The sequence below is a fragment of the Aquarana catesbeiana genome, linkage group LG04 (assembly GCF_042186555.1).
Source record: "Aquarana catesbeiana isolate 2022-GZ linkage group LG04, ASM4218655v1, whole genome shotgun sequence".
Classification (NCBI taxonomy): domain Eukaryota; kingdom Metazoa; phylum Chordata; class Amphibia; order Anura; family Ranidae; genus Aquarana; species Aquarana catesbeiana.
The window spans coordinates 641,783,336-641,808,855 of NC_133327.1; the positions used below are offsets into that span (position 1 = coordinate 641,783,336).

The window sequence follows — 25,520 nt, forward strand, 5'->3', positions numbered from 1 at the left end:
GCTTCAATTCTCGCCTGTTGTACCTCACAGAGCTCCAGGGAACCTCCGCCCAGGAAAACTGCTCACACTTATACAATATTCTATATTTTAGACTGGAACTAAGGCAGGAGAATGAGACTCAGTAATACTCCCCGCACTCGCCCCTCAGACTCTCACACAGGTTTACATATCAGAAGTAATAAGGATTTCTCCGCCCATGACATCCACACTGAGGAGAATCCTCCCTCACAGGTCAAGTAAGTAGTACATCACTTCCGGAAACCGCTGTTGCCAAGCGACGAGCAGGCTGCGTCATGTGACCCGCTGTCGCAAAGAATCCGTTTGAAGGCTCGCGCTCCCCCTTCCCGCCGCGTCGGTTACCTAGGATACCAGTGTTCAGCCACGCCCTCTTCCACCAGTTCACGTTAACAACAACTGCTGCGTCGTCGCGTCGTGCCTTTTCCCCAGCGGCCAATCAGCGAGCGGCAGGAATAGGAACCTTAACCAATAAGGTGACGAGCAGCGTGAGGCCTGTAGCGAATCAGCAGTCAGGACGCAGAGAGCACGCCGTTCAAACGGTGTGTTGTGGCGAGAGAGAGGTTCTGCGGCGGTGGAAGGATTACCGGCGGGCTGTATAGAACCGGGGGGGAGCGGAGGCCTTCTGTGTGAAGAGTTAACGCGGCGGGCGGAAAGATGCCGTCTCGGGTGGAGGACTATGACTTGCTGTACACAATAGGCTCCGGGTCGTATGGAAAGTGCCAGAAAATCCGCAGGAAAGCGGACGGGAAGGTGAGCGGGGGTAGCGGGGAGGGCTGTCCGTGTGGGAATAGACCGGAGTGTCCGTTTGGGTTCCCAATACTGTACGTGTATTGGTGCTGAGCTGCGGTGGACACTAGGGGGCGCTGTGACTGCTGTCTGTCAGGGGGAGACAATGTTATGGATTGGGTGAGGCTGGCTGTTCATCTACCAGACAGAACATTACGACCACTGACAGGTGGAGATAACATGGATTGCCTCATTACAATGCCATATAAAAGTGGGTGGGATAGATTGGGCCTGCAAGTGAACATGTTGTCCCAGAAGTCGATGTGTTAAAAGCAGAAAAAAACAGGCAAGTGTAAGGATTTGAGTGACTTTGACAAGGAGCAGATTGTAATAATTAGATGTCTGGGTCAGAGCATCTGCAAAACTGCACTTCTTGTGGGATGTTCCCAGTCTGCAGTGGTCAGGAGCCACCAAAAGTGGTCCAAGGAAGGAAAACCGGTGATGGGGTCATGGGTGGGCAAGGGTCAGTGATGGGGAGGCTTCCCTGTGTAGTCTGATCCAATAGAAGAGATACTGGAGCTCCAATTACTGAATAGGTCAATGCCGGTTCTGATGGATAGGTGTCAGAACACACAGAGCATTGGAGTTTGTTGTGTATGGGGCTGTGTGGCTGCAGATCGGTCAGGGTGTCCATGCTGACTCGTGTCCACAGCCAACAGTGCCTACAATGGGCAGGTGAGACTCAGAACTGGACCACAGAGCAATAGAAGACGGTGGTCTGGTCTGATCTGACAAATTTCAGAATAATTTGAGGAACACAACAAGTTTTGAGGTGTACCAAACGCATTACCAGAGATATTATGTTTTGGGTTGGGCTACAGCGCGGTGGCACATTGCCAGGATTGGGGCATATGACGTCCTCCCGTGATTGCGATTCCTGGGCGCCCCCTGCGGCACGCATCGGCAGTGATCTTCCCGACACGGCTTTTCACAGAACGGGGTAAAGAGCCAATCACAGCAGCTCTTTGCCGCGTGATCAGCTGTGTCCAATCACAGTGTAAACAGGATTTGCCAGTAATCAGCATTCCTCTCCTCACACTGACAGCTCACCAGGAGGGCTGATAAGCGACAATCCACACAGGGGACATCTAAACTGATAATCTGAGCACTAATCATCCAGTGTCCTCATTATCGGTGAAGGAGAAAAATTACTTATTTACAACATAACAGAAACTAAGAAACATAATCATTTTTTTTTTTCAAAATATTTGTCTTTTGTCATTTTGTTTAGCAAAAAAAAAAAACCTGTGTTAATTAAATACCACTAAAAGAAAGGTCTAGCTGTGTAAAAAAAGAAAGATTTAAAAAAAAAAAAAACTATATATATATATATATATATATATATATATATATATATATATATATATATATATATATATATATATATATATATATTAAAAAATGTCATTAGGGTACAGCGTTGCATGACTGCGCAATTGTCATTCAGCCCTGTTTCACATTGATGCAATTTGACATGTCAAATTGCATGCCAAATCAGCGGCAATGGCATTTGCGATTCCCAAAAGTAGTTTCCGTACTACTTTTGGCGATTTTCGGGGTGCGATTTCCATTGACATCTGTGCAGAAACCCACACAGATGTCTCTGAAATCGCCCCCAAAGTCGGGGCTGACATGCGGGAATGAAATTGTGAGTTCAGCTGAACTCACATGATTTCATTCTCAGTCCATGTGAACCTGGGCTAAAGTGTGACGGCGCTGAAAATTGGCCTGGCAGGGAGGGGGTAAAAGGCAAGTGGTTAATGTTTTAACCACTTGCATACTGGGCACTTTTACCTTCTTCCTGCCCAGGCCAATTTTTAGCTTTCAGAGCTGTCACGCTTTTGAATGACAATTGCGCAGTCATGCAACACTGTACCCAAATTAAATTTTTATATTTTCTGTCTTTGTAAAAAAAAAAAAAAAATTCACTTTTTTTTTTTTTTTTTTCTTTTTTTTATTTGTGGTATTTAACCACATGCGGACTGGGCCATAGCCAAAAGACGGTTACAGCATGGTCGGCTTATTCTGGGAGGGTGTCTATGGACGTCCTCCCAGAATCTTGCTCCCACGCGCCCCCTGGAATATCCGTGACCGCCGGGGCATCACAGTAAATGGCCACTGATGGCGGCCGTTTACCACGTGATCGCTCCGTCAAAAGACGGAGTGATCACTTGTAAACAAACCAGCGTCACGTCCAGTTCCTCTCTCCCCTCTCTGTACAGATCGGTACAGAGAGGGGAGAGATTAAGTGCTGCAGCGCTGTGGGCTGGATGTGTAGTGCCCATACCGGCAATACTCATCCATCCATACTCATCCATCCTCAGCAATACTCATCCATCCATCCATGCTCAGCCATCCATACTCAGCAATACTCATCCATCCATACTCAGCAATGCTCCTCCATCCATCCATCCATGTTCAGCCATCCATACTCAGCAATGCTCCTCCATCCATCCATGTTCAGCCATCCATACTCGGCAATACTCATCCATCCATACTCAGCAATGCTCCTCCATCCATCCATCCATGTTCAGCCATCCATACTCAGCAATGCTCCTCCATCCATCCATCCATGTTCAGCCATCCATACTCAGCAACACTCATCCATCCATCCATACTCACCAATACTCATCCATCCCATCCACACTCAGCCATACCCAGCCATCCCATCCATACCCCACGCTGTGTGTTTTGTGTGGTTCACTTTATTCAGCTGTCAGTGGGAAACCTGCTGACAGCTGATGATTCATCCATTAAGGACACTGCAGCCGGCTTCCCAGCCCACTCCTTAGCAACCAGCTATTTGTCAAAAAATAGAGTGAAACCCTGGTGGTTAATATCGCATGTTTTAGTGAATTGGACTTAAAAGAGAAGTATGGGTTTGGGTTTTTTTTTCCCCTCCTGATTTATACTTGCCTATGTGGATGCAGCATCGGTCCCCTGACGCCTCTGCACTGAGAACCGAGCGATCGAACATTGCCGATCGCTCGGTTCTGACAGGTCCCCGAGCAGAGAGCTGCTGACTGTCAATTAGCAGCTCTCCACTCTGCTTCCTCCTCGCTCACTGGAGCGCTGAGCTGTGGAGGGGTGGGGAGTGGCAGGCTCAGACTCTCAGCGGCTCGCTGAGAGGGGTGTCAGTCCAGGCACCCGGCAGATCCCGACTTCCACTGTCGTGATGACGTGGTGCCTGGACTGACTTCTGTGACGTCAGCAGAGTGGACTTCAGTCTGCTCGTTGCTGTCTAGTGTACTTGGTACAGCAGTTTTACTCAGTTTTACGCACCTCTAGAGTGGTCCCTGCAGCCTCTTCTCCTGCATGCTTTGGCAGTTTACTGCCCTCCTTACATCATCAAGATCGATGAAGGAACCAGATCCCTTCAAGAAACGGCCCACCACTGGATCATTGGGTAGCGCCATTTGCAGACTGGAGGATTGGGTAAGTAAAACTGCTTCTCTGCCCACTAGACATAAACAAGCAGTTAACCCTTGCAAGTATAGGCACAGCCCCACTAAAAGGGAGGGCTTTTTTTATGTTGGGCCCTTAAAGGCGACGTTCACCTTATTTACAAAAATAATAAATTCACATCTTTTGCAGCTAAAATAACTGCGTTTTTAATTTTTTATTTTTTTACACTGCAGCCTGTATGGCATTGCACTTGGGATCAGCAGATCGCGGGTGCAATGTCAGGCTCCTGCTCACCAGTGCATCATTGAGAACTACAAGTGTCAGCTGTGGAGGCTGATAGTAGACTTTGTTCATTCACAGAACCCTGAAAGAGTGATGTGTCTGTGTGGATGCACGGCTGCATTGTTTTTTTTTTTTTTTGTTTTTCCTTTTTTTTTTTTTTTTTTTTTTTTTTAATTATGACAGTGGATGCAGGAAGAGGATTCCTCGCCCACTGTCACAGGGAGGGTGGGGAGAGGAAACATTGTACAGTGCTCAGCATAAATGAGTACACTCCTTTTGAAAAGTAAGATTTTAATCATCAATATCTCAATGAACACAAGAACAATTTCCAAAATTTTTACCAAACTGAGTTTTATAGAAGATTTGTTTAGCTTATTACATGAAAGTAAGGTTAATAATATAACTTGGATTACAAAATCTTCAGTTTCATTCAAATATAGCTCACAACAAAAACAATTCCATCTAGTTTTTTTGTATGACCTCCATGATTTGTAAGGACCGCCCCAAGTCTTCTAGCCTTGAATGAACAAGTTAGCTCATGTATGGTACAACATCAGATGTCCTATGGAGACCCCTAGTGCCCAAATACCACATTACATGATGCACACAATTGTGGAAAGGGTTAGGCAGGCCATAGATGTAGTTTTTTCTTAACCGCAACCAGGGATTGCAGGAAAAAAAATTGCTTGATTTCCCCATCAACACAGTAAGTGTTGATAGGGGCATCCCTCCTGCAGAGCTATTGTGTTCTCACGGCAAGGGGGAGCGGGGAGCTGTCCCTTCTGGGAGAGCGCAGTGATTATTGCTAGCGGCTATAGCTGCTGACAATCACATGCTAGAAGTTTGACATGCTGGTTCTACCCAAGTAGATCCGATCAGCCTGCCAATACATGAATTGGATCTTGGCAGTTTATCTACAGGCGCCCCTTACCTGCATAAGCAGTTTCTTGGCAAAAGCCCAGCAGGAGGCAGGGCAACATGACTTCTACTTTAGGATGAAAGTTGGATGTAACTTCCAAAAGGCAGTTTGTTTCGTTTTAACACTCCCTCCCCAAGCGGGGTTAGTGGAAATGTTTTAATTGGGCACCCAAGCAGTAGATTGCAGTAGTACAATGCTGAATTTTCTGTGCGTGTGAGTATGTGTTTTTTTTTTTTTTTTTTTTTTTTTTTTTTTTTTTTTGGGGGGGGGGGGAGTTGAACTGCTTTAATAAAAGTTGACCATTGTACTCCCAGCAATGGTATATGGCTTGTCCCAGCTCCTTTAAGTCCGGTACACTTATACTGAAATTCGGCTGGTTCAGGGGGGACTGGGCAAATTTTGGTCCATGTCTACTCCGGTCTTTTCAACAGAAGCCAAACTAACAAGTCAACACTGCTTTATTAATAGGCCCACTTTGTATTCCTTTTTTTTTTTTCCCCCTCTGCAGGTATTGGTATGGAAAGAGCTTGACTATGGCACAATGAGTGAGACCGAGAAGCAGATGCTGGTCTCGGAAGTCAACTTGTTACGGGAATTAAAACATCCAAATATTGTTCGTTACTACGACCGTATAATTGATCGGACTAATACAACTCTTTACATTGTGATGGAGTATTGTGAAGGAGGAGACCTAGCCAGCCTTATTGCCAAATGCACGAAGGAGAGGTATGTTTAACTTCATCTATGACATTGACTGTTTGAGTACAGAGCTTAAAGGAGACGTACAGCCAAAGCTCGTTTGGCTGTGTATCACAGGAGTGCTGTTCATTCTGCTATATACTATGTCCCCGCCCCTATAGCTGTCATATACTGACTAGTATCCTTGCATGTATTAACTGTATGCAATTTATCAGACTGTAGAAGTGGTAGGATAAAACCATCAAGCTTCAGCCAGTAAAAAAAAAAAAAAAAAAAATCTGTTTTGAAGGCATCTGAAAAAGAGCTACTGTAACTAAAATAAAATGCGTAGGACTCCTCTAGGAAGGGGTTAGTGAGGAGTGGGCACTGAGCCCAAAGTTGGTCTTCAAAGCCTAACTCAAGCTTTGTTACCTACTTTAAATACTTCTTTGGGGACAAGCTGGCCCAAACAAACTATTTCAATCACTAAGAAATGTGCCCTTTGTCAGCACTGCATAAACTGTATGTAACGTCAGCTACATATAGCGCAGAGTCACGGGGAGCTCCTGTCTCTTTCCCCAGAAAGAAATCAAGTTAGGGCGAGCATTGCTCAGCCATTCCTAGGAAGCCTTGAATTTTTAAGTTTGAATACAAGGCTTCTATTGGCTGAGGTGGAGATCGTGACATCTGTCCACCTCAGTCAAAGGAAGGCTTTTTGTGAATGGCTGAGCAGCACTTGACCTGACTCGATTTTGTTCAGGGCATGGGAAGCCCCCATACTGCTGCCGGGCTTTATACAATATATAACTGGTGCAACATCTAGTTTATGTAGCGCTGAGAGCAGCTGTGTTTCTTAGAAGTGGAAATGATTTATTTGGGCCAGCATGGCCAAAACAAACTAATCTGATGGCAAAGCTAGAGTTGGGCTTTAATCTGGGCAATAAGACCCATAACATCTAAATTCAGTGTTTTGTTTTTGTTTTGTTTTTTTGGGTCCCCAATTTTAAGTTCATACTTCTCTTTTTAAACTGTATGGTTTTACAATCCTAAATTCTATTCTATGAATTCACACTTGTGTTAACTGCTCTAATTTTATGCTGTCTTTTATATTACAGGCAGTACCTAGAAGAAGACTTTATATTATGTGTTTTTGTTCAACTTGCCTTGGCCTTAAAAGACTGCCATAAAAGGAGTGACGGGGGTCACACTGTTCTACATAGAGACCTGAAACCAGCCAACATATTTCTAGATGCCAAGAGGAATGTTAAACTTGGAGACTTTGGGTTAGCTCGAATATTGCACCATGATACCAGTTTTGCTAAAACTTTTGTTGGTACTCCTTACTACATGTCGCCTGTGAGTATTTCTTGCCTTGTATTCTTATCATGACCTTCACAGCACCAGTCGTAACTTGTCTTGTGCCGGAAACGAAAAATTCCATATGTTGCATAGACATATGTACACATTCAAGGAATGCAAAAACATTCTAAAGCTAGGTCTCATTTGCTCTGGCAAAAGGGGGGAAAATCCTTCCTGAATCTTACAGGCAATTAGACACTCAATGGAATAACATTCTGTAATGTTGTTTTTTTAGAAAATAAGATTAGACATTTTATATTTTGTTTTTAGACACTCAGGTTGCTGTCGAAATACATGAACCATGCCCTTTATTTGGATACAGCCGCTGTTCGGCCGCCATATACCACCCGGCTTTTTTGATTTCTAAAACGAGGGATGTCGGGTAGAAGGGTGCTGGTGGGGCCACCCACAAGGTGGAATTCAAAATTCAAAAGTGATGAGGCAGCCCAGACCTCCTGGTCTATTAATCATGTGATACATCAACAATATCTCTTCTCTCCATCCTTGAGTTTGCAGATCTATTCATGTCTGACACTTTAGTCGGTAAATTTTGTGCTCAAGCAGACCACACTCGCTGCTCCCTAGCAGTTTATAGTTGGCTACAAATACATAAGTCTTACTTCAGCTTGTTCAATTAAGCTTTGACAATAAGTCCCGATTTCACACCAAATGTGGCTTTGAAATCTTGCTACTTCAGCGCAATTTCATGTGTGGCTTGCTGACATTTGTGCAACTTAATGCACAGATGTCAAGCAAGTTGCACATGAAAGCGCCAAAAATAGTTGAAGAACCTTCTCAAAATCTGTGCAAGTCTGAGTTGCACCGATATGAATGGCTCCATAGCCAAAAATAAGGTGGGGCTTCATGTGACGCAATCACACGACAGGTCACACTATTGTGAATGGGGGCTAAAACCTAGAAGCTAATTGGTTTTCTCTCTTTCTTTCTCTTTCTCTCTCTCTCTCTTTCTCTCTCGCTCTCGCTCTCGCGCTCTCTCTCGCTCTCTCTCGCGCTCTCTTTCTTTTTCTCTTTCTTTTTCTCTTTCTTTTTTCTCTTTCTTTTTTCTCTTTCTTTTTTCTCTTTCTTTTTTCTTTCTTTTTTCTCTTTCTTTTTTCTCTTTCTCTCTCGTCACTGGCATGTTTACCCCATGTGGCTTTACAGCCTGCTTCCCACAGCCTCCAGGGACCCTTGATGTGTCCTAAAGGGGTGGAGGGGAAAACATCTGCTCGAAGTGGTGATCGGGTACCTTTCAAAACTAGATAGCCACTCCCCAAAAAGTGTCCAGAAGTGGGGGAGGAGGTAGAAAAGCAGAACTTCCCCATTTTGGCTGAAGTTCTGTTTTTAAGCTTTACCTCCATGCTGTGTGAAATTTTAATTTATTGAAGTGTATCCTCTTCTTTTTTTATTTTTTTTCTAGGAGCAGATGAATAGGATGTCTTACAATGAGAAGTCTGATATATGGTCATTGGGCTGTCTTCTCTATGAACTGTGTGCTCTTTCGTAAGTAATACTTGGGAGAAGCTTAGATTTATGCTGTACACTTATACAGTGCTTCCTTGATTAGTATTAGTTTCTGAATACACAATGATCACCTCTTTACTTTGTTAACCTGACAATTCTTAACATTTTAAATCTGTGTACTGCCAAGGAGTGGCATTGGGTATCGGTTACTATGGACTGAACATATAACGATTTTCTGGCAGAACAAAGCTTTTGCGTTGAAAGTTTCAAATGGCAGACAGGTTTATCTTAATGTAACCTGCCTTTTTTATTGCCCCCTTAGGCCACCGTTTACAGCTTATAATCAGAAAGAGTTGGCAGAAAAGATCAAAATAGGGAAGTTTCGACGAATTCCTTACCGCTATTCAGAAGAACTGAACCAAATTATTACACAGATGTTAAACCTGAAGGTGAGTTCTGTCAAGTTTTGCAGGAAACCACAAACCACAGGATGAAGACAAATATAGTAACACCATGGGATTGATGGTGCAATTGGGCCTTCAGCTCAATAGGAAGTGGTGCTCATTTTTTAATGAAATAAACTGCAAGATTAGTAAAGTGTCAGAAGTTCAGTACAACCAGTACTTTAGAGCAGAATGAAACCAGTATCTGCCCAGATCTTCAGACATGTAATTTGGAGGTGATCACAACTTTAGAATTACCCTGTACTCCCAACTGTTAGCATTTTATTCTAAATGCACTTTTTTTTTTTTTTACCACTTTGAACCTGCGTTCTAGCCAAAAGATGCCAACAGCGCAGGCTTACTTTGCTTGGAGGCCATTATATGATGTCCTCCCATGATCGCGTTGGACGGGGCGCTCTGTGATTTGAGGTTGGGGTAAAGGGCCGATCACAGCGGCTCTTTACCATGTGATCAGCTGTGTCCAATGACAGCTGATCATGGATGTAAACACAAGCCGGTTATCCGCTTTTCTTTCCTCACGCTGACAGTGTGAGGAAAGGAGAAAAGAGCCGATAACCGGCTTGTGTTAAAGGGACATTGTGACAGACTCACCCGGGACAGTGGCTTTTGGAGGGGACTGAATGCTAGCCTCTTGCCTACCGATTATGGGCCCTGGCATTTGGGGGAACGGTGCACTTTGTGAGCTGTATGCCTGGGGACCCTTGAGGTGGTGTTACTTTGGATTCGGGTCCTTGTCCCCCAGGACACAGATTCTGGGAACCCTGTGTATGCCATATTGGAAATGGTGACTGGGAGGGTATGTCTTGGATTGCTTAAAATGGGACAAGAATATTTATCCACAATATCTCCCAGGATATATGAAAAGACTATTCTTGGTTTGTTTGATTCTGAACTCAACATGTTAGTTTAGAGAGCTGATCACATTGGCCTCTAGAACTGGGTAGGAGCCGGACAGTCTACTACTATAGTTTGTTGCCTACTAGGCTGAGGAGGGGGGGGGGGGTCACTGTTTGTATTGTTAATTGTAATTAGCTCCTGCTATTGTGAGACCACAAGTCTGACCTGTAGTGAAATCCTGATTAATCATAACAATGCTCAGGAGGGCAAGGAGTCACATCGGCTGCTTTAAGGGATTAGTTAATTTGCTTATGTTAATTCTGTTTCTGGTTACAGATGTATTGTTAGAGTAATATGAGCAGGAGGGGGGACCTCTTCTTTTACTGTATATTGGACTTGTAATTTTGGTTCTAATAAAGAGTCCATGTTCAGCAACTAAACAAGTATCGTCTTGTTTTGTGCTTGTGAGCGGTTGGAATATCTGATATCTATATTCAGACTGGGAGGAAGTGTTAAATGACGAAAGCACTGATTATCGGTGTCCTGATTATTAGTGCAGCCTCATCAGCACACATCAGTGAAGAAGAAAAATTACATGTTTGAAAAACTATGTAACAAAAACTATTAAAAATGTGGGGGGTGGGGGTTTCTCCTTTTTAAAATGTTTGGTCTTTTTTCGTTTTTTTTTTTAAATAAACCCAGTGGTTAGAGTTGCATGATTAATCGTAAAAAAAAAACGCGATCTTGATTCAACACCACCCCCACCCCCCACGATCTTAATCCGGCATTTCCACAATTCATTCATGTAATAAGTGCAGAGCCGTTCTCTGCTCACTTACAGCTATCAAAAAAGAAAAACATCCAACATCCAGCAAATGTTTATCAACCTTGCTCAGTGAGATAATAGGAAACATTGTAATATTTAGTTCTTTTTAGATCAAAGGGATGAACTTCAGTGTCTGTAAATGAGGGCCGTTTAACCACTAAGGCCTCATGTACACTGCTGCTGCTAAACGAACGTTTAGGCCCGATTTACACCTGAGCGTAGTGTTTTCAGGCAGAAAGTACTGCGATTTTGTACAGGTCAAAAGGTCACCAATGTAAAAAGCAGAAAAATGCCCACACCTTAGGAGCAGTTGGGCATTTTTTTCAACTTCTCCTGAACTCTCCTCTGTTATCTTATCAGTACATGTACCCAGGGTCGTTTATAGTCGTTTCTAGGCAGTTGAGTCTAGAGGCTTTTTTTAACGCAAAAAAAATGGGTTCAGACGCTGAGTTTAGAGGCATTTCAAGTGCCAAACGCGGTAACTCGCATTTAGCCACGTTTTCGTTTACAGGCTTTTTTTCATTTTTGGCTGTTAAAAAAAAAAAAAAAAAAAAAAACTCTTCTAAACGGATTACTATCTGTCAAGTTAAATTGTTCGGGAGCGGTTGTAAAATTGTTCCGTGTACATGAAGCCTTAAAGACTAAACCTTTTTCTGACCCTTGTTGCTTAAAGTAAAAAAAATCTGTATTTTGTGCTAGAAAATGACTTGGGACCCTCAAACATTGTGTGTGTGTGTGTGTGTGTGTATATATAGATAATCGGAGAACCTAAAGAATAAAATGGCGATCGTTGCATAATTTTATGTCGCACTGTATTTATTTGCGCAGCAGTCTTTCAAATGCAATTTTTTGGGAAAAAATACACTTCCATGAATTTAAAAAAACTAAACCGTAAAGTTGGCCCATTTTTTGTTTTTTCCAGAATCGTGCAGCTCTACCAGTGCTGATTAAATAAAACCAAAAGAAAACTCTATTTGTGTGGAAAGAATAAGAATTTCATTTGGGTATAGTGTTTCATGACCGCGCAATTGTCATTCAAAGTGTGACAGTGCTGAAAGCTGAAAATTCGCCTGGGAAGTAGGGGCTAAAAGTGTCCAGTAGGCAAGTGGTTAAAAGGATGTTGGCTTTTGTTATATAACCCTCTGGTATTAGTATATCGGGTATATTATATCATCACAACTGCAGCTTGCGTGCACTAGTAGGTTCCTGCATGTATATTCTCTTCTAGAGCCTCTTGTCTGGTGTATTGATCTATCACTGTCATACAGTTAGGTGAGGGAATGACAAAGTTGTAACCTGGCAGAAGTACCCAAGTAGCAGTTTACTCATTTTAATATTGCTAAAAAGGAGCACCATGATATACATGGATACATAGTCTGTACTGCAAATGCTCTGTAGAGAGTAGCTAAAATTAGGCAGATCTGGTGCTGATTTACCTTTATAACAAAGCCATATAGTAGAGCGTCCAGCCCTATGCTATATCTGAAAATTGTTACATATATTTTTGTATTTTACTGTAGCATTAATGTGATGTGACCAGCCTGGCACTCACTTGCTTATTTTAACCACTTCAGCCCCGGAAAGGTTTTACCCCCTTCCTGACCAAGCCCTTTTTTGTGATACGGCACTGCGTCGCTTTAACTGACAATTGTGCGACGTTGTACCCAAACAAAATTGACGTTTTTTTTTTTTTTTTCCCACAAGTAGAACTTCCTTTTGGTGGCATTTGATCAACTCTACGTTTTTTTTTTTTTTTTTTTTTTTTGCTGTAAGCAAAAAATGAGTGAACATAGAGTCCGTGGGCATGCTTCCGATGACAGTGACGTACGGGTAAGTCATTTTTGCGCACCAGTGCCACTTTGCCGACGTATATTGACATAAGCAGGTCGGCAAGTGGTTAAAGACTTGCAGAATCTTTAATTTGTACCAGCTTATTTGTTGATGCTTGCTTTAGTTCTTAAAATAATTTTCATATGCTCTTAGAGACAGCTTTTAGAAGTTTCACATGGTGATTTGGTTTGTCAGGACTATTTAAGACCTTCCATTGAAGAGGTTCTGCAGACACCTCTGGTATCACCCATTGTGGCGGAAGAACAAAACAGAATATCAGAAAGGAGAGTCAGGAAATCTGCAGAACAGGAGCAGGCGCACCATCCAGACCCCACATTGTCTGAGCTCAGACTAAAGGAACAGCAATTGCTGGCACGAGAAAAGGCTTTGAAGGAGAGAGAGGACCGGCTTGAGCGTAAGTTCATGGTTCCTGAAAAATAAAACTTATTGGTTTTATCTGTTTGTCTCCTTACACCCTTAAGTTGTGTGAAATGAAGTTTTGAGAAGTCCTGGACAGCCGCCCTCAAGTTGTGTGAACCTGAGGGACTTGCTGTCAGTTTTACAGTGTGAGCTGTACAGACAGTGCCTTGCAAAAATATTCATACCCCTTGAAATTTTCCACATGTTCCTTCTTTGTCAAAGGTCTGATCACTTACAAACGCCACTAATTTTATTTGGTGTGTAAATCCTTACCTAAAATTAAATATAAAATAAAAAAACATTTTAATTGCTGTAAGTTTTTCAATGTGGATTTTGTGCCTCAGCCATTGCTTCTGGGGTGGGAAGGATTGTCTGACTCTGCTCCTAGCTATAAACCTGAATGGAATTTCCTAACGCTCTTCACTGCACCATATTGGTTTTTTATTTCCTACAAATTGCATTTTTCTTCTCTTCAGTTTTCACATTTTTGTCAGCTTTGCCATGCCCCTACAGCCTCTCTTCCTTTTTTCACTTTACTGATCAACCTTGGCAGCCAGTAATATTTTGGTAGTCCCTCTCTAACAGAGGTGAAGATGGATACTGGATCTGCCCTGGAATGAGCTGCCAGTCAATCATTTTGCAATACAGTGACCCCCAACTTCCAGTCCATCTTGGATACTCTGAAAAACCTTTTTAAACACTCACCATTTGACAGAAGCACAATTGGAGAAATTGCATAAGAAATCTAATGTTGGGTATATAAGCACATATAATGTGTAAGCATATAGTTGGCATACCCTTTCTATGCTATCTAATCAAAATGGCTCTCTCATAATCTTAATTTCTTTCAGAACGAGAAAGAGAGTTGTGTGTACGGGAGAGGCTAGCAGAAGATAAACTTTCAAGGTAGGTTTATGTGCTAAAATTTGTAAAATCTAAACTTTGTGTAGATTTAGTAAGGTAGCTTGAAATGGAACCAGTAAGGTGCTGTATGTTTGTTATATCCTAGCGTAGAGTATGTTGTCTGTAATGCTGGGAGCAGGCATTGTGGTTAGGTGTAGCCACATCACTGCTGAGGTTAAGATTATGCCCTTATGCCCTTATGCCCACTATCATTTTTATCATTATATTTATTAATTTGTTAATTTTTTTTTTTTTCTAATTTTTAAAAGCAATAATAGATTTTTTTTTTTTTTTTTTTTTTTTTTTGGGGGGGGGGGGGGAAATCTGATACATTTTCAACTGGCAGGGAAAGGTTTTCTGGCTGCCATGCTAATGTTTCCTGTTATGCCTACAGCGCAACAAGTGAAGGGAAATCTCCAAAATGTAAATGCAGGTTGCCAAAAAATTGATAGACATGACAGCAGTGTAATGAATTTTGATGCTACTCTTGCCATCTCTACAGGGCTGAAAACTTGATGAAGAACTTTAACTTGCTGAAAGAGCAGCGTATCTATGGAGCCGCTATCGAAAATGGGATAGGTACGAGAGCCAACAGGAAGCCTCTGGAAGCTTTATTAGATTGGCAGAACTACTAGTTGTAGTAACAATGTTTTTATAACGTTATATCATGTACTTTTTTTTTTTTATTTAATGGTTCAGATTGTGTATATTAATAAATTACTTTTATTTGGTTTATTTTATGACATTTGAGCTGGGCTAAAGTGATTAACAAAGTTATAGCCGTTCTGTCTTGCATTAAACCATGGCTTTTCTGCACTAAAACTGAGAATTCAGGATGCACTTGGCTGAAACCTGAAATGGACAGTTTATTTTTATTTATTTATTTTATTTTTTTTATTCAATCAATGTGGCTGCCATTTTTGCATTGAAGTCAATGGGACAAGGCATGCTATTTGCTTTCCTTCCCATTCCACCAACCCCCCCCCCCTTCTATCAGCATAACACCGATAACCATATTTTCGGCAGCCGATATAGCTTGCAATGCATATCGGCATATGGATGCCGCTGGCCTAGAATAGAAGGAAACCTTTCCTCATATGAAGGCTGCCATTAACACATACCCCTTCTTTCTTTCTTTTTTTTTTTCCCCTCTCTGACGTCGGCACTAATTTACTAATCCAGAACAAGTAGGGAGAATAGACTTTTTTTGTTTTGCTTTCTTGCTTTGGGTTCAAGTAGTAGTTGGCATGCCAACCAGGAACACTGTTAATGTAGTGGTGGGTTTTTATGGCTTGGTGTTATCCTGACATTTGGTTACTGATTGCACTAAGAAAAAAAAAAAGAGACCGATGTTCTTAACCATCTGCACACCATCATAGCAGTAAAAAAAAAATTTTCATTTGTTTGCTTTTTGAAGAAATTTTAACACTGGGCTTCAGTTGAAAGAATTTTTCAATTTCTAAATTGTAAGTGTTCCAGGCTTGTTTATTCAAAACATCATATTTGCATATGGACAATGTAAATGTTTACAATTCCACCACCTATCTAGCTTGTTGGCTGACATTTAAGGGGTTAGGATAATAGATGGATAATCTGACTATAAATGCCTGGTGATATAGATGCTACTGTGTCCTTTCAAAGACAACGTGTCACTTGCTTTTCTTTGTCACTTCAGTTGGGAGTCTTGGCTTCTATTGCAGTCATGCACTAAACCACTAGAAACTGACCAAGGAGTGTGAGGAGAAAAGGGGAGAGAGCCTTGACTCTGACTGAAAAGGCGAAAGGTGTCAGACTTCAATTTTGAATGGGTTGCAAACTATCGCTTGGTGGGTCTTTTTACAGATCAAGAGTGGCCACACATCGGGGGGGGGGGGGGGGGGGTTTGAACTGCAGTAGCTAGTAAAAAAAAAAAAAAAACAAACTCTTTTCATATTTATCATTTAGGAACAGGTTAAAGTTACTTTCATTTATTCTCTCTAAAGATTGAGTTCACACTGCCGTACTGAGTGGCTCATATCATTGGTCCGGTTCGTCCCTGTTCACCATATTTTAGGTCTAATTTTGGTCCGAATTCGGACCTGAAACAGACCAGAAGACACACAGGACTCCAGGTGCTGCCCCCCCCCCCCCCCCCATTCAATTAATAAAGTGTATGTATAGAAAAAACTGTTTTGGATGGAATGGGGGACTGGTTAAACTTCGTATCATCTTGGGAAGATTTCCTTTCACGCTCTGTCCTAGTGATGCTATAGAAACTTAAAGGGAATCTCCACAAAGTGAAGGGTATTCCCCTTTTAAAACTTCAACCTTCTGTTGACAACTGTTACATTTTGGATTTTCCATCAGTTTAAGTCTTTGTTGCCAATAGTCACCAGGACAACAATGGAAAATTTTGCCAGTGGTTCTAAACTTTCCACAACTCAAGCAAAACATTTGACTGTACATAAACCAAAACAAAAAAAAAGTATTCATAAATGCAAAATCTGAACTGCATGAGGTAACCTGATGTCTAATTTTTGTTTTATTGACCTGTATATATTTAAACTGCATCATGTCTTCCTTGCTTTTCCAGATCTTGTATCTTCCATAAGAAGTAAGAAAAATGCCCACTTTGGCACGGAAAGTAAAGAGAACCGTAGTGGGGGCAAACCTCTCAACACCCAGGACAAGTGTACAGAGTTAAAGCAGCGGCTGCAAGCTGCCAATGTGCGTGCCCAGGCCCTGTGTGAGCTGGAGAAGAACTATCAGCTAAAAAGCCGGCAGATACTTGGAATGCGATGAGAGATGCTGTATATTTTGAGAAAATTGGATACTATTTTTATAGCAGGGTCGTTCTTAAAAGTTATTTTTCAAATTAATTTATACATGGTTGAATGGTTATGTCAGTTGCACATACTAATTGGTTAGTTAAAAGGTATGTCCTGAATGTGAGGGTTCTGTAGTGAATACAGAAAGTGGTGTGTGAGGTATGTTTTTTTTTTTTTTTTTTCTTTTTTTTTTTCCCCCTCTTTAGGACTGAACCAAAATTTTTTTTTTTTTTTAAGATTTTTAAGCGGTTGTTTTTACATAATATGCTTAAGTTCACACTAGTGCTGCCCCAAAATCGTGCGTCTGCAATAACATCATTGTTGTTCAGAGAAAGAAATTTATTACAAAACTGTACTGAAATGCATACGTATGTTTTCACCCACTACTGTTGACATCCTGTGAGGCCAAAAATTACACCAGGTAATCACCAAAAGCGGCAAATGCACCTTTTTAAAAATTGTACTGCACCATGTGGCATTGATCTGAACATGCACCATAGAGAATGTGATTTCCATTGTTGAGCATGGCAGATGCACACAAATTGCACTAGTGTGAGCAGGGGCCTAAGGTTTGTATGCTTGAAGTTTTCAGTCTCTAATGCCTTATGAATACACTAGAGTGTATGCGATGTGTCTCAGAATATAAATTTGCAAATTAGACTGCATTTTATTTATAACCATTTTCTGGTTTTATTGTTCTATACAAAATTTGTGACCTTATTTGGTTTACTTTTATCAACACCTACTTTAAGAGACTTGAGACTTTTTTTTTTTTTTCCTGTATGTGTTTGTGGCTGTTATCCTCTTACAGCGAGTGAAAGTTACAAAAGAAAACAAGCTTGTTTCCTTTTTTATTTTGTTTTACACACCTATTGGCAATCTTCACTATAAGCTCTTGGCAGCTTGAAGATTCTGAAGAATAGAGCCAAGTCTAGGGATAATGCAGCTTTTACCATCCTTTTGTGAAGCTGAATGGTGATAATGTAATTGGTTAGCAATGGAATTGTGACTAGAAATGGGAACAGCTACCCAATGATGGTTTCCAAAACTTTAATGTAAGAATGGGCAGTTAGCTTTAACAACCCCCCCCCCCCCCCCAAAACTAATGGAGGATCTCATGTGGATGCTATGAACATTAAACTTTTTTTTTCCATAAAACAAACGTTACAAAACATTAAGACTAGATTCACACTTAGAGCGGATGTGGCACACAGCAGGGGTCTGGTGCATCCCTGCTCTCCATTTCAGGGAGGAATCAGGCCTGACCTTTTACTGAATTCGGACCTGAAATGGAGCAAAAGATGCACAGGACCCCTCTGAAATCCACTCTGGCTGCCACAGAGATATGTGAACTGGCTCCATTGAGAGCCGGTCACAGTTTCCTGTCATGTGAAATGGATATGGAGAAACCTGCTTCCAATTCGCTCTAGTGTGAACACAGCCTTAGAGTAGCTATAAAAAGTACCCAAAGGCATATAAGCATATTATGAACAAAAGAACATTTTTCCAATAATTTGTTCTCTCTAGCAGTATACAATCCATAGTACATAATACTGTATCCAAGGGAGAATTATGCAAAATTATATTAAATTCTATGCAGTATGTGACATTAAAGAAGTATTATTATACAGGATTTATATAGCGCCGACAGTTTACGCAGCGCTTTACAACATTAGGGCAGACAGTACAAGTACAATACAATTCAATTCAATACAGGAGGAATCAGAGGGCCCTGCTCGTTAGAGCTTACAATCTAGGAGGGAGGGTGGTTGAATTCCATGATATTAGGCAAAGGGAAAAAGATCAAGCCTTTGCACGTCATGGAAATACAAATTGCATATATGTCCTCTGACAACTGTAGTAATTGGGTGCAATAAAGTGGGTTTCCCTGAGTAACAGTCAAAGAAAGAGTAGGAAGGGGGAAGGAGAGAGAAAGAGGAGGAGATTACTTTCCTGGGTGTTTATCTCTACTGCCACCTCAACTTCTGTTTTCAGGGAGAAGATTGTATGGAAATTATCCAAGGATTCCACACCCTCTCAGACTTTGTATGTGCATCCTTCAGTACGTTAACCATTTTTTCATTAAAGTGATACTAAAGTCTCTTATTTTTAAAGAAAAAAACAAACGTGTTCTACTTACCTGCTCTGTGCAGTGGTTTTGCACAGAGCAGCCCGCATCCTCCTCTTCTCGGGTCCCTTGCTGGTTCTCCTGGCCACTCTGGCCTGTCGAGTGCCCCCACAGCAAGCAGCCTTCTATAGGGGCAACTGAGCTAAGCCGCAGCTCTGTGTGTCCTTCAAACACACAGAGCTGCGGTTCGGCCCCACCCCTTCTCTCTCTCTTCATTGGCTTAATGACTTTGACAGCAGCGGGAGCCATAGGCGTAGCTGCTGTGTCTCAGCCAATCAGGAGCGAGAGTCCTGGACGGCCGAGGCACTCGTACATATCGATGGGGTTCAGGTAAATATTGGGGGGGCTACTGCACAATGAAGGTTTTTTTTATCTTAAAGCGGAGTTCCAAGGACAATTGGAATTTTTTTACTTTTTTAAACAATTCTCAAGTTTATATAATTTCAATGTAACACTCACTTGTTTTGTCAAATATATCCCCTGGTGTCCGGTTTCTCATGAAAAACGTAGTTTTAAAATGTCTTGCTGGCAGTTTTTATCTTGCTTGTGGGCATGTGAAGCCCACAACCATAAAGTTCCTGGATACGGTGATGCTGAGCTACCAGCATGCACTGCATGTTCCCTCACATGCTCAGTATGTACGGCCGTAAACTTCCACGTTGGCATCAGAAGTGCCCGAATGAGCGGCGGCCATCCGCACTGACTCCTGGGAATAAGGGAAACACAGAGCTCCCAGGAGACAGTGCGCCGCCGGATATGATGGCCATACCCACGGGTGGCAGAGACCGGAAAGGCCACTGAAAAGCCTCCTAACAAGGTAACTCTTAGGATTAAAAAAAAAAAAAATTCCATTTTAGAACCATTGAAGTGTGTAGATGCTGTTAATGTAAAGTAGTAAAATCGGGTGGAACTCCACTTTAATGCATAAGATAAAAAACCTTCTGCCTTTAGAATCACTTTAAGGCCTTATGCCCACGGGCGTTTTAAAAAAAACGAGCTGTAAAGCTAGTACCGACGCCAGGAAAAAAAGCGGTGTTAAAAACGCAATTTTATCTGCGGTTTGCATTGGCATCAATTCGCGTTTAGCCGCGCTTCTCTGTCTCTATTCAAAAATCAATGGTTCCCTATGGGAGCTCATTGCTTTGAATAGAAGTCGCATCAAGATGATCCGACTTGTGTGCTATGAATCTTGAAGGGGAACCACGCCAAAATTTGGCATGAGGTCCCCCCCCCCAAGATCCATACCCTTATCTGAGCATGCAGGTCAGGAAAGGGGAGGGGGGGACGAGCAAGGGGAAGGGTCTGGTATGGATCTTGGGGGGGGGACCTCGTGCAATATTTTGGCAGAGTTCCCCTTCAAGATTCTTAACACACAAGTCGGATCATCTTGATTCGACTTCTGGTGCGACTTCTATTCACCTCAATGGGCTCCCATAGGGATCCATTGATTTTTGACAGAGAAACGCTGGACTAGGCTTAATGCTGTGTATAGAGGCGTTTTTAGGCTGTGAAAAACTTTCCTAAAAGCAGCCTAAGCATCAGTTTATGTTTCATAAAAGATAAATCTATCACTGGACTCTTCCATGCCTTTGCTATTGCAATTTAAGCCACCAGGACCATATAAATAATTAATGTTTGAGTATGTCTGAGAATATTGTCAATGGGTTTGTTTAGAGCCCTTGCACACTGGGGCGGTTTGCAGGCGCTATTGCGCTAATAATAGCGCCTGCAAACCGCCCCGAAAGTGCCGCTGCTGTCATCCCAGTGTGAAAGCCCCGAGGGCTTGCACACTGGAGCGATGCGCTGGCAGGACGGTAAAAAAAGTCCTGTCAGCAGCATCTTCGGAGCGGTGAAGGAGCGGTGTGTATACCGCTCCTTTACCGCTCCTGCCCATTGAAATCAATGGGACGGCGCGGCTATACCGCCGGCAATGCGCCTCTGCAGAGGCGCTTTGCGGTGGTATTTAACCCTTTCTCGGCCGCTAGCGGGGGGTAAAACCGCCCCGCTAGCGGCCGCATACCGATGGTAAAACGCCGCTAATAATAGCGGTGTTTTACCGCCGACGCCGCCCCCCGCCCCAGTACGCAGGGGCTCTTAATAAGTCACATTTTTTTATTTACTTTTTTTTGTAAGGTTTACTGTTACCAGTGTGTAGTCATGGGGAAGGAAGAATAGAGGAATATTAGGGAGTAAAAAAGTCAAGCAGCGGAAAAGAAGGGGTATTTGACAATGGCCGAGGAAGGGTGTTGGATATTTGGGTTGGGGAGGCGGTTCAGATTCACTCTTTTCTCATTGGCATGGAGGTTACATTTCAAAGTGTTGAAATGATGTTCCTGGTAGCCAGGAGGGGAAAAAAAAGCAAAGCAGGCCTTTAGCTGCAGAGATGGGGTCAGTCAATATAGAAATCAGGTTGATTGTGGGGAAATGCCAGCAATAGTGTGCCCATGACCGTGTCCTATGCATGAACAACATGCGATTAAAAGTCATATATTGAAGGGCATATCCACCACAGCTGCAGAATGGTGCGTCTCTCTCTCTTCCACATCACTAGCAGGCTTTCAAAGTGGAGGGGAAGATCCTAGAGGGCAGAGGGCATTGCTACCAGCATGTTAAGATTTTATAACGCTTCCTAGGCTGCGGACGCTACACTGGTCTTGTGTTAGAATGGATGCTTTTTCTACTTCATCCTCCAAGAAGCTACAGCCCAAGGCTTTGAACAAAGTCAACTCGATGTAGTGAAAACTGTTTTGAAAGCAAATTGTATTTATACAGTCCTTTACATATATATTGTATATTCACATCAGTCCCTGTTCTCAAGGAGCTTACAATCTAAGTTCCCTAACTCACTTTTATGCACTACGGCCTGTTTAGACAGGATCCAATTAACCTACCGGCGTGTCTTGGGAGTAAACTGGAGAACTTGGAGGAAGCCCACGCTGCCACAGGGAGAACATGCAAACTCCATGCTAGTGATAGGAGACAAAGCACCCCAGGTTCTGATAAGGAAGTATGAGCATATCCAGTCTGGGGGAATCATTGGGTTTCCCAGTAAAGGATTTGGTGGGGAGCAATGTGTAAAGAAAGTGTTTGTTTTTTTTTTTTGTTTTGTTTTTCAGTTAAAGTAGAACCACACAGTATCTGAGCACCACAAAATGAAAACACTTTTTCAAAAATGCTGCTGCGTTACCTAAAAATAATAATTACATTTTAGAGTGGGATGCCTTGAGATTGTGCAGATTTCTTAAGGAGTGCCTTGAAATTGTGCATAATTTTAAAGGGTGTCTTGACTGAAAAAAGGTTGAGAAACACTGCTTTAGAGGACTAAAATGCACCATGATAGTATGCAAAGCTCCTTTATATACAAGGGCATCTTCATACAGCTGCTCTTGATCCCGTAAACAAATTTGAAAGACCCTAATAAAATTACATTTTTGGTTCTTGAGCTTTTTTTATTTGTGTTTAAATAACTAAAAAAAAAATCCAGAGCCAACACTAAAAGAAAAATAGCCCTCCCTTTTTTTTTTATAAACGTAAAAAGGACATGAGTGTAAACAAGAAAAAACTGGCATATCCCCTCAAAGTAAAAAAAAAATCAGCAGCTGACATGCACAAAAAAAAAAAGTAAAAGGACTGTTGGGTCTCAACAAATCGCCATGTATGCAGGTGGGCTTACACTCCACTCTCCCTAGCCCCACATTTCACTGCAACTTATCGGTGGCAAAACAGAATTGAATACTGTATATAGCAGCACTATATAGATCTGTAGTAGCAAACTGTCACTCCCCAAAACCGGCAGTCAGCTGTCCTTCATTCTTTTTAAATGCCAACACACTGACATAGGGCTGCTGGAAGAGCAGCCTTTATAGTGTGTAGGCTGGGAATTTGGCCAAAAACTATCATTAATCAAAGCCTTGCATCTGACCAGATGTTATTGTCAATGACAGACTGAATCATATAGGTCATTTCTTATTTTGCCCACGGTTCCACTTTCTTGTTGAAGTAATTTTTCCTGCAGAAATTCAACCATTGCGTACCCAGTCCTGCAGCACATACCGGTTGTGTTCACTGAATAGCTGAGCATGTGGTGTTACAATCTGTACTTATGGCCAGTTGTCAAGGATCATACAGCTGTCTGGTGGGGCTGGAAAAGGGGGGATGAATAGGAAATATATAAAGGGGATGTTGTGAAGAGTCAAGGGGCAGCAGGTGTGGCGCAGGGAACAGATCTGCTGCTGTCAGCTTGAATTATGTGTCCTATCTTTACAGCTGTGCGGTTCAGGAAGCTAGGGTATAGGATTCCACTAGTATAACTTTTTTTTTTGATGTCTCATAAAAGCATTATTATAGTTAAAACAAGCTGTCGGACATTTTAGACTTAGAAGCTTAAAAGTCCTGCCTAACAGCAAACACCATAAGATGCCTATTATAACCATGGCTGCCATAAAACCCTCTCCTGTGTACCTTTCTGAAACTAGTTTCACTTTAAAAAAAAAATAGGACCTGACTGGAGGTCTGAATCTATGCATGCATATCTTTCTTTTTTTTTACCAACATGTATGTAGTGTGAGGGCTTGCCTAAACAATCCATTCAATTTATATTCATGCTGCCAGGACCTTACACTATATAGTTGTTGGTGCCATTCCCTGGTCCAGTAGGATTGCCCTTACTAGTCACTAAGGATGAGCTCCGGCGTGTTCGCATGCTGCACGGGCCGAGCCCACCAGGAACTCGGCACTGCACATCGCTAATCACAAGAAGTGGCTGCAGAGATCGGGAAATGTCTCACTGCCTGTGATTAGCGCAGCGCATTGCCTGGCGGGCTCGGCACGTGCAGCATGCGAACTCGCCGGAGCTCATCCTTAGTAGTCACTGAGGCACTCTCAATGGGAAAGGGCTTGGTATTTGGTGGTGCTTACCCTAGAGCAGTGGTTCTCAACCTCTGCCCTCAAGTACCCCCAACAGGCTATGTTTGCAGGTTTTGCTTTATCTTGCACAGGTGCTTTAAATCAGAGTCAATGGCTTGGTATTTTGAACAGCTATTTTATCTAAGAGAAATTCCCAAAACATGGCCTGTTGGGGTACTTGAGGACTGAGGTTGAGAACCACTACCCTAGAGGTCTGAAAAGTCAAGCTTCAAGTAAACCTTAGTTTTAAAGCTGAACTTTGGTCAGTCTTTAAAAATAAATGTTGTGTGCCCCCCAAAAATGCTTGTTTAGTCCAGTGGGTTTGTAAAGCAGAAGACCTCATCCACACTGGGCATGAAACCTTATTTCTTGCTTCCGCAGACTTCTTTCCTGTCAATTGTAGGATGGATGACCAGTCCTCCAAAACCACTCTTACTCACCACAAGGCAGCCAACACCATCATATTGCAATGCAGGAACAGGGGTCCTGCATTGTACAAGAGGAGGTTGAGGGCCTGCCTATATTTCAAGGCTGAAGCAGATTGGTGAAGAGCATAAGCTGTCAGGGAAGCTGTTCTCGCAAGAGGACACACTTGAAACACATCTCAAAAAAGTTGGGACAGGGTCATGTTTACCACGGTGTAGCATTCCCTCTTCTTTTTACCAAAGCTCTGTAAACGTCTGGGAACTGAGGCGATCAGTTGCTGGAGTTTTGGGAAAGGAATTTTGTCCTATTCTTGCCTGATTTAGGATTCTAACTGCTCAACAGTTCTGGGTCTTCTTTGTCGTATTTTTTTGTTTTAGGATGTGCCAAATATTTGCAACTGGTGAAAGGTCTGGACTGCAGGCAGGCTAGTTATGCACCTGGACTCTCCTACTACAAAGCCATACTGTTGTCATAGACGCAGTATGCGATTTAGCATGGTCCTGCTGAAATATCCAAGGCCTTCCCTGAAAATGATGTTGTCTGGATGGGAGCATGTGCTGCTCTAAGACCTGTTTTTTTTTCTTTCAGCATTGATGGTGCTTTTGCAGATATGCAAGCTGCCCATTCCATTCGCACTAATGCACCCCCATACCTTTAGAGATGCAGGCTTTTGAACTGAATGCTAATAACTAGCAGTAAGGTACCTCTCCTCTTTAGTCGTGATGCCCATGGTTGCCAAAAAGGATGTAAAATTTAGATTTGTCTGACCACAGAACAGTTTCCTCTTTGCAACAGACCATTTTAAATAAGCTTTGGCCCAGAGAGGATGGCGGTGTTTCTGGATCATCACAGAATATCCATGTGGCCTGAATGCATGTGCAGGATTTTCCAGCTTTACATGTTTGGCCAAACAACGGCTTTCTCAGAAGACTTAAGGAAACTTCTTAGGGCGCCACTAAAGATAAAATATAATATAATGATGATGAGCACGCCAACAACCGTATATAGTAAAACAAAATGCATAAGAAATTTAATAATATACAGAAGCATGTACAGATGAAGAGTT

At 42.3% G+C, this 25,520-nt stretch overlaps 1 protein-coding gene across 2 annotated transcripts; it reads left to right on the forward strand.

The window, feature by feature from the left end:
- The first annotated feature begins 461 nt into the window (after window positions 1-461).
- NEK2 (NIMA related kinase 2) lies at window positions 462-17,203 on the forward strand. Of its 2 annotated transcripts, none has more exons than XM_073628414.1 (9): window positions 462-768; window positions 5,919-6,136; window positions 7,204-7,444; window positions 8,865-8,947; window positions 9,231-9,357; window positions 13,061-13,280; window positions 14,137-14,191; window positions 14,691-14,767; window positions 16,761-17,203. In XM_073628414.1, exons 1-9 carry the CDS (start codon window positions 673-675, stop codon window positions 16,967-16,969), a joined length of 1,326 nt encoding a protein of 441 aa, XP_073484515.1. In that variant the 5' UTR covers window positions 462-672; the 3' UTR covers window positions 16,970-17,203. The 2 variants fall into 2 exon arrangements, with proteins under 2 accessions (XP_073484515.1, XP_073484514.1); XM_073628413.1 differs by lacking the exon at window positions 462-768 and adding an exon at window positions 4,114-4,239.
- The last annotated feature ends 8,317 nt before the right edge of the window (window positions 17,204-25,520 follow it).

Coding starts and splice junctions, on each gene's coding strand:
- NEK2 (XM_073628413.1), top strand. CDS start 4,120: ATGCTTTGGCAGTTTACTGCCCTCCTTACATCATCAAGATCGATGAAG. Junction 7,445..8,864: donor CTCCTTACTACATGTCGCCT/GTGAGTATTTCT, acceptor TTTTTTTTCTAG/GAGCAGATGAATAGGATGTC. Junction 14,192..14,690: donor GCAGAAGATAAACTTTCAAG/GTAGGTTTATGT, acceptor CCATCTCTACAG/GGCTGAAAACTTGATGAAGA.